The sequence below is a fragment of the Amyelois transitella genome, chromosome 22, assembly GCF_032362555.1.
Source record: "Amyelois transitella isolate CPQ chromosome 22, ilAmyTran1.1, whole genome shotgun sequence".
NCBI classification, from domain to species: Eukaryota; Metazoa; Arthropoda; class Insecta; order Lepidoptera; family Pyralidae; genus Amyelois; species Amyelois transitella.
Genome location: NC_083525.1, coordinates 3,297,101 through 3,306,693, shown reverse-complemented (window position 1 = coordinate 3,306,693; position 9,593 = coordinate 3,297,101). Strand labels below are relative to the sequence as shown.

Here is a 9,593-nt window from a genome sequence, read left to right as displayed (position 1 = left end):
GTCTCATGTTTAAGTTGCATGAATGTTTTTAAATCTATGGTTTCATGTCTGTTATCATGCCCTACAATTCGCGATTGATATCTTCGTCAGCGGGGCGTAAAAATACTTTGCTTGACGTTGACAGTTTATTGACACTCAAATTGTCTTGTCAACGTCACAAGAATTTGAATGGAATTTGTGTAGCAAAAAAAAACATGGTTGTGGTCATTCGTAAAACAGGCATTTTGAGTTACGGATTTGTAAAGCGAGTAATTGCTCAAGGTGAATCCTTTCCCTTTCATTACATAGTTTTCATAAGCTTTGAACAACTATTTTTATTCTTATATTTATCTGGTACGTTAATTAAAGTTAATTGTGTGTTCCATGAATTACTGATTACTGATAGGCGCTTTATTTATAATCATAGATAGATTTTAAGTTTATTAACTTTTTTTTACTTGTAGGACCAGTGTTAAAAATGGGTAGTTCATTTTCAAGATCATATTCTCCTAATAGTGGTCAAAACAAAGACAAAGATGTTTGTGGAAAACGTAAGTATCAATTAAAAACTACTCATTTAGTAAAATAATTTATTTTGTTAACATAGGTATATTTGGCCTCAATTTGGAAGCATAATATAATTGCTCGACATATTCAGGACCGCCGCAGAACCTATAGGTTCACACATCAATAAATAATTAAAATAATTATTCAGGACCAAAGTAATTAGTGACAATAAATAACATTCATTAATTACATCCAAGCACTCGTTATAACTGTTTTATTATTTACAAAAAATAACATGAAAACAGTTTATTTTTGTACAGGTATTTCCTAGTAAACTTTCTAGGTTGAAACATAACTTATGTTACTTTAAAAAGTGTAGTCTTTACATATATGTGTGAAATTCCATCGAAATTGTTTAGCACTTTTAATTTTGAGATTCTTATACAATTGTGTAAAAAAGTTAAACATGTTTTTCTCTTCACAGCAGGAACAATATCCAGAATGGACTCTAATATTCAATATGTGGAGTCAGTAGTCTGCAATGAAGGTGATCTCAAAGACAATGAAATGAAAGTTTTTGACATTGGTGAAGATGGGAAAGTACTTCTAGTCAAGCAGAAAGGCGAATTTAGTGCATTGGGTACAAAATGTACACACTATGGAGCACCATTAGTTTCTGGAGCTTTGGGCGATGGCAGAATTCGCTGCCAGTGGCACGGAGCCTGCTTTAACATCAAAACTGGAGATATTGAAGATTTTCCTGGGTTTGATTCACTGCCATGCTATCAAGTTACTGTTACTGAAAAAGGGCAAGTCAAAGTGAGTATCTATTTTATTTTCCTAGTCCTTTGAACCCAGGTTTTAGAAGCATGTCCATTATCAGGTTTTTTGAACAGAGACTGCATAAACTGATTTATGAATTTAAAAGGTCAAAGATGCTCTTATCTTTACCAATATTATGGTGCTGAAGCTGAAGACTTTGTTTGTTTGTTTGAACACGCTTATCTCAGGCCCTACCCTACTGGTTAGAATTGAAAAAATCTTTAATGTTGAATAGACCATTTATCGAGGAAGGCTTAAGGCTATATAACATTACACTACAACTTTTACGAGTGAAGAAGTAATGGAAAATATGAAAAAAAAACAGGGAAAATTATTCATACTTAAGGGCATCAATGATGCCCAAAATAACTATTCCACGCGGACGAAGTCGCCGGCATAGCTAGTGTTGATATAGAATGAGGAAACCTATACATTCATGTAACTGTTGAGCGCCATTTTATTTAAGGAAAGTGGAAGTTTAATGCCACACTGTTATTACCTGTCAACCTCTATCTCCTTCTTACATCATAATCATAACTTCATCATAAATTAAAGAGACATCAGTCAGGTATAATTAATGCACTACATATTAAGAAACAACAACCGCAATAGTACTGAACGGATTTACATACAGTTTTTAACAGATAGAGTAACTTCTGAGGAAGGTTTTAGTGTATAACAAGTTTAGATTTTGTGTTAGAACAGACAATATTACGTTTAGTAGTTCTACTTTGCATTATCCTTACTCTGTATGTATATAATATGCCACAATCAATGTTGACGTTGAGGTAATTTTTGAGTCACCTTGCATTTGAGTCACATTCTGAGTAATGGCGGATTTGTCTTCACGCTATGTTTAGATTAAACACTTAGACGACGGTTTACGTGCTGACAGATATTTAAATATATTTAGAGTATAATGACAAGAGAGATAAGAAAATTCAGAATTAAAGGGTTTATGCTTTTACGAGTTATGTGAAAGATTAGAGTAACTTTTAATGTGAAAATTCGGAAATAATGTGAAACAGACATTCACAGGAGTTTCTTTTTCCTCTCGAGGAGCAAAAATACAAACTGCTCTCATGCCGTGAAACTTTAATTTTTCCTCAATGTTACGTAAGATAAATGCATTGAACCCACACTTTTGAACCTATAATAAGTCTAAAAGTATGCCGTGCACGTCTCTGCAATCCTGCATCGTCTTTCCTCCTTGCAAGCGAAAGTCTACATATAAAGACTATGAAGATAAAGATGCCGTTGATACAGCTGCATTCTAATTTCATGCAGTCGGAATGACGTACTCGTCTCGTATAATGCGGGTATAGCTATTTTGCTAGGTGAGGTCTTGCATCAAAGCCGATATTTGTTGTTTTGGCTGTCTGTGTCATGAAAGTCTTTATAGATACTTTTTTCTTATATCCCTTCGGAGCTTTTACACGCAACTATGACGCAAAAATTTGTACCCTATGTTTAACATTTGCTGAAAATCGGTTCAGTTCTTATGATATGAAACAGATGGCATTCGCATTTAAAATATTAAGTTTAGCTTTCTCGCGAATCATTGTTTTTTTTTTCCAAGAATTGTCGGTTTGGTTTTATATAGTTTTTTTCATCATCAACGCTGTCTCTGACCGCCTGTGTAAATTCTATCTGAAATCTGTTTCCAGTTTTCACTTCACAATGAACATTTATCTAGGTAATAAATGTTCTAGTTCTATTACTTCGTGCAGATCTTGCCCTTAATATTCAGTTAACTTGAACAAACTGTGCCAGATACTACGAAGTCGTAAGCTGACGACCTTGAATCGCCTTGACCGATTGTAAAACTATACATAATTTTTACCCACGTACTAATAAGTACGTGTTTTTATTGTAAACCTACATGGTCACCATGAGTCAGTATTGTAAAAAAGTAGTCTCTAATGACCAGTAGGTTATACTTCTTCGATATGAATAGGGTATTACGTAATTCTTATTTAAAAATTGGCTCATCTTGCGTACATACATACATACATAAAATCACGCTTCTTTCCCGGAGGGGTAGGCAGAGACTACCTCTTACCACTTGCCACGATCTCTGCACATTTCCTTTGCTTCATCCACATTCATAACTTATTATCTATGACTATCTTGCGTACAAAGTCATTTATCGCAAATCCAACGGTAACAGTATTTGTACATATACTACATATAGTCACGTCTTGCGAGATAGACGGAGCTAACATAACATAACAGTCTTGAAAAAACTGATATGCCACGTTCAGGAGTACACAGGTTCAAATTCCATCTCGGCCATGTACCAATGATTATTTTCGAAGTTATGTACATTCGTTTGAATACTTACTGATGTTCTTACAGTGAGGGAAAACATCGTGAGGAAACCTGCGCATTCAGGCAACTGGATGTGTAACCATGATCAATCCAATAATTAGGTTCCCCTGCAAAGGTTACGGAAGTCAGGTGGGAGTCACTTCGTGTAAAAACCTTACTCACCCAATCCAGGGTCCATTGTCAAAGGCATACCCCGGCCTCCATCCTTAGAGTGGTGAGGATGCAACCGGGACTAAAGCCAGGAGGAAGACGAAGAGGTTTTTAGCCCTTCTCCTACAAGAGTAATTCCAAGTTTAAACGCCTATCCCTTATTCGTCTTTTACGACATCCATGGAAAAATATGGAGTGGTTCTCTTCTTAAGTGCCGGAAACTACAAGGCACGAAACAGCCGGCATGAAAGTAAGATATCTTTCTTTTTTAACGTCTACTAAGTAGACATGAGAAATACAAAGATTGATGAAGTAGCTACGCAAAGCGAATAGTTTACAAACACATAGGTACCCAGTGCCATTTTTGTATTTATATTTTAGTTGGGTAGTTTGTCTGTTCAAGCTTAGAATTTAGTTTTAACACTGACTGATCTGAATATGTTTTATGGGTCAGCGTTATTATGTCACTATTGCATTGTCAAGAATACTTACATATATGTAAGTATACCTACGAGAGTAAATACGTACTTGTTCTACATATTTTTATCGAAACTATGACATGAACGACCATGACAAAAACCTTGAGTGGAACAAAAGTATTGAGGACAATCTTAGCTAAAATATGTACGTCGACTTGATTGATACTAAGTAAATTAGTAACCTTGCCGTCTATGTAATAATATGTAAAGGTTTTTTATTTATTATTAAATCTACGCTTCACTAACACGTGCGTGTGGCGCAAAAAGGCACAGGTTCGAATCCCACCTCGGCTGTGTAAAAGGCAAAAGCATACCCTGAGCTCCTCTGGAGCGTGGTGAGGATGCAACCGGGATTTAAGCCAGGAGGAAGAAGACATCTCCGCCTCAGTTCGAATGATATAATTTAAACCTCTTTTAATATTAAGCATATGCATACTAGACGGATTATGAGCTACATATTATTTCCTTAAGAATTAGTCATATTTATGTATATTGTAGATACATTGTGCTGAGTGCGATTTAAACGCTGATTTTTTAAATCATAGATGCCCTACAGGTGGATGGTTCAGATATCAAGAGTTGTTCTAGGGGAACCACTGTAGTGTTCCACGGGTCAAAAATGGTAATTTTAAAAACTACTAGATGAATAGGCACCAGAGCAGTTGATGGTATGCCGTTACGATTATAACAATTTTTTATTTATTCCAGGTTCGAGCTAAGGTGAGCGACTTGCAGACAAACAAGCGTATCAAAGATATAGGGGCAGTGCGGCCCTGCGAGAGCACCTCCGTAGTGATCGTAGGCGGTGGGCCCTCGGGCGCCACGTGCGCGGAGACCCTGCGCAGCGAGGGCTTCAACGGACGCATCACCGTCGTGGCCAAGGAACCCTACTTACCCTACGACAGGATCAAAGTCTCCAAAATAGGCGTGGTCACAGACATAAAAACTTTACAGGCACGAACGGACGAATACTACGATAACGCCAACATCGAAATTATAAAGGGCGTGGAAGCAACCAAAGTAGACCCCGAAAATAGATTCGTATACCTTAATGATTCGACAAAACTTAAATATAGCGCCCTCTATTTAGCCACGGGCTGCAAACCTCGCGTGCCTGACGTACCGGGCATAGACTTGGAAAACGTCTTTACTGTCAGAAATTACGAAGACGCCATAAGCATTTTAACAAAGTTAGGCGACAAAAATGATAAGGACGTTGTTGTTCTCGGATTAAGTTTCATCGGATTAGAATCGGCCGCGTCCTGCAGCAGCAAAGCAAGATCTGTAACCGTAGTCGGGAAAGACACTGCACCGTTGGGGCAGATATTTGGCCATGAAATAGGTAGAAGCTTGCAAAAGCTTTTTGAAGATAAAGGAATCAGATTCGAATTTGATACAACAATAGCGAAATGCAATGGTGAGAATGGAGTGTTAAAATCTGTAGTGTTGACCAACGAGTGCACGCTAGCGGCGGACATACTAATTTTGGGCGTGGGAACCACGTTCTATACTGATTTCCTTGGAGATAGCGGTATCGAGCTGCAGCCGAACGGTGCGGTTACCGTCAATGATAAACTGGAAACCAACATTAAAAATGTGTACGCGGGCGGTGATATAGCTTACGCGCCGGTGTTCGCGCACGGGAATAAACAAATGAGTATTGGACACGTGGGGTTAGCACAGTACCACGGCAGAGTAGCAGCCCTGAACATACTGAGAAAAGATACTCCACTGCGGACGGTTCCATATTTCTGGACAATGCTCTTCGGTAAATCCATTCGTTACGCCGGATGCGGCAAGTCGGCAAATATTCTCGTGGATGGCGATGTGGATGCTTTGAAATTCGTTGTTTTCTTCTTCGATGAGTCGGATAAAGTTATAGCTGTAGCTTCTTGTATGAGAGACCCGGTGGTATCCCAGTTCGCCGAATTATTATATCAAGGCAAATCTCTTTATAAAAAAGATCTTAAAGACGATATGTTTGGCTGGACCAAGACCATTAATTAATTTTTTATAAAAATAAAACATGAGCTTGTGTAAGGTATAGTATATGTTTAAAAAAATGCACTATGCAATCTCAATATACAATTACTCAAAATCCCGTTCTCGACTTGTATCATATTTAATTTTTACACAATCTTAAAGTACTCATAATAAAATTGCGGCAACAAATGTTTGGCTTAAGTTTATACTTGTAGTTGAATATCTTTATGAATGTTATATTTATTGATAAATGTAAGTGTTTATTTGCTTTTCTTATGATAAGGTTTATGTAAAAAAACTATATGTGTACCAACAAAGACAATATAGATTATTCTCGAATTTCTAGGTATGTATAATAAGAAGTTCTATTTTATGAATGATAATTACGTAAGCACATTTTTGTGAAAGGAATAATATTATGTCATCACAAAATTAGCTGTGATAAATTAGTCCAATAGTATTATAATACTTGTCACCGCTCACACATGTCACAACAAACGGCACCACTTGTTATGTTAGCTGTTTCACATTTTTCTACCAACATTATGAAATATGTATATATAGATTAATTTTTCAGAATAGAATATTAATTGCTTGAATATTTTCATCCGCGCTGCTGTTTCGTTCGACATGGTGGGGACACTATGGTGTCCCCAGATAAGTTTAGTCCAAGTTTAGTCTGTGGATTCAAGGTATCACCTAATCAAAAACTACTTACATATAAATCTATTATTGAATATACTTGCAGCCACATTATTATTGGCTTGGAAAGCCACGCAAAGCGTTTAATATTTTATTTATTGCCATCATGCCTTGTCAACGCCATTAAATGGTTAAATAATTTAAGTTTTGTTTATATTGTTTTTCTCGTACATCACTTCATTCCAAGGTCTAGCTTAGTTTTAATTCTTATAAGTTCTCATTTTATTTAATGCCTGATAACTACAACAAAACAGATGCTGTCCTATGCATACAACAGAAATCTTTAATTTTATTACAATAATAGGTCATGAAATTTAAATAAACAGTACCTTACAAAATTCTTACATATTATTTAACAAATTGAGAGTTCATTGTAAAACTCAATCAGTTTTATTTGAACAGATTAAATTGAGTAAAACTCATTGCCCATTTGTAAGAAATGATTAGCCAAAAGACTCCAATTTTAGACTCCATTTATTGTTCAAACCAGTGCTTTTTATTAGTGAATTTTCTTTGCTTTTTATATGTATATTTTAGTTTCTATTCATATTAGGCAAACTATTTACAAATGAGTAGGTAGTGATGTGTTATAAAATAATTGTAAAATGTAGTAGTGTAAGTATCTCATTACACAAATCTCAACTTGCTTTATATTTCACTTGATCAGTAAGAATTCTTGTTGCACCTGTTTTACACCTAGCTCTTGAGAGAAAGACTCAATAAATAACAATAACAACGAACAAACAACAACATAGATTATAACACTTAAAATCTCTGTTGATAAAGCAATATGTATATTTATGTATTTTGAAAAAGTACTATCATTATTTAGGTGTGTGTTTGTTTGAAATATTAAATGTATGCAAAGTAACTTATTGATGTGAGTAGGAGAAGTGATATGAATTTTATATCAGATGGTATAATATGTTGCTAAATAAATAAATAACTATTTGAAAATTAACTTTTATGTATTACCTTTGGTCTTTTTCCTGTTGAAAAACCACAATGTTCCATGAAATTATTTATGGTTTGGTTTATGTGAAAAGGGATATTTAGCTAATAATAAGATATTAATTTGTTAAAATATTTTAATACATACAGAATAGCCTACCTAGGTAAGACCTTTACTGGACCTGGCTTGGAAAATTATAACCTACTATCTAAACTAACACATTTTATTAACATTTCATAATTTTACTTATCCCAACCCTCATTTACTCTTAAATGTTGGAATCTTTCATATAATGTGACATCTTCTTTGAAGATCCTTCTTGTCGATTCTGAGAACTTTCTCTTCCTTTCCTCTTGCTTTTTCAAAGCTTTGGCGTGGCCTGCACTCTCAGCCTAAAATAACAAAAATAAAAATTGTTGGCAAGACATTCAAACACTGTATGATTCCTATAAATTCTAATAATCTTAAAACTCAACTAACCATAACAATAATATTTGGTTCATATATGTTGGACAACAGCATTGCAGAACTACTATATTTAGGACTTATAGAAAAGGTTACCTATTTTGGTATTTCACATTTTTGTAACAACAATACAGCATAGAATTAAACAGACAGCTAACCTAACAATCTTTTCAAGATTGTTAGCTCTATGATAGAGCCGTCTTTATGTTTAGCTTGTATTTATTCCGGAAGGCATAAAGACAAGACTATGGGTTCCTATGCACAAAATTAATTCGGGTTACTAACCTCTGTAAGATATGGAAATCTCAAATAAAACATATTCTGTTCTTCAATAGCGAAATCTTGCTTGATTTGATTCAAATGCTTTGTTTCCACTTTTTTTACTAAGCGATCTTTACCTCGAAATAAATGACCATTTGGCAAGTAATTACGCCGGAACAAGATTGAAGATATTTTCATTTTTAAATAACCACGAATTTTATAATAAGTTAAAACTTTTGCGTAAAAATCTGTGAAATATTGAAAATGACAAGACATGCAGTAAAATTTTTGACGTTGTGTGTTTGACGTTTCCAAGACGTTGATTGATGGTTGTGACATGACATTGACTGATCGAGCCTTTTTCGAGTTGTGTTGCCATTTGCCATGGCAAAAAGTCTTATTTTCATAAAAATTTCATCGTCATGTCGACAATGTTAAAGGAATGTGTTCAGCAGTTTAGACAGTTTAGGCAGTTTAGACTCAAGAATCTTAACTTGCAACATCTGTCATGCACTCTTTTCTTCATCTTTACTCTTTACATCTGCGCCCGGGGTGCTCTTATATATTAATACCTGTGGGCTGCGTCTGGGCCATGTTCCTGAATTATGTAAGTCAGTTTCACGGATCAATGAAAACTGCATTTTATGAATGTGCCCAGTCCCTTAGTTGTCTTATACGACATTCATGAAAAAGAAGAAATTAAGTAGTCCTATGTTCTTTGAGTGCTAACATAAGACTGGCGGCATTTAGTGTCTTTTGAAATTGTTGTTATCTGTAATTATTTAATTATCCTTTTCTAAAATACTGATTTAAAAAATTAAGTTTATTTAATAGATGATAAATTCCAAATAGTAAAAACAAACAAGACAAATTAATTATATTTCCTTTTCCCTCTGTACCTATAGCTACTCGCCACTAAGTTGGTGTAAATAGAAGTTAATAAGTTTGAATGACACTATGTC

At 35.0% G+C, this 9,593-nt stretch overlaps 1 protein-coding gene across 3 annotated transcripts; it reads left to right on the top strand.

Moving 5' to 3' along the window:
• Positions 1 to 158: 158 nt before the first annotated feature.
• On the top strand, positions 159 to 8,295 carry LOC106141890 (apoptosis-inducing factor 3). 3 transcript variants are annotated; one of them, XM_060950563.1, is made up of 4 exons: positions 159 to 261; positions 444 to 530; positions 974 to 1,305; positions 4,977 to 8,295. In XM_060950563.1, exons 1-4 carry the CDS (start codon positions 195 to 197, stop codon positions 6,273 to 6,275), a joined length of 1,785 nt encoding a protein of 594 aa, XP_060806546.1. In that variant the 5' UTR covers positions 159 to 194; the 3' UTR covers positions 6,276 to 8,295. The 3 variants fall into 3 exon arrangements, with proteins under 3 accessions (XP_060806546.1, XP_060806545.1, XP_060806547.1); XM_060950562.1 differs by having other exon boundaries at positions 971 to 1,305; XM_060950564.1 differs by having other exon boundaries at positions 212 to 333; positions 971 to 1,305.
• The last annotated feature ends 1,298 nt before the right edge of the window (positions 8,296 to 9,593 follow it).

Bases quoted from the DNA above. Each gene is read 5' to 3' on its own strand.
- LOC106141890 (XM_060950562.1), top strand. From the start codon at position 195: ATGGTTGTGGTCATTCGTAAAACAGGCATTTTGAGTTACGGATTTGTA. The intron at 262-443 runs GTGAATCCTTTC...TTTTACTTGTAG, and splicing joins AAAGCGAGTAATTGCTCAAG to GACCAGTGTTAAAAATGGGT. The intron at 1,306-4,976 runs GTGAGTATCTAT...TATTTATTCCAG, and splicing joins CTGAAAAAGGGCAAGTCAAA to GTTCGAGCTAAGGTGAGCGA.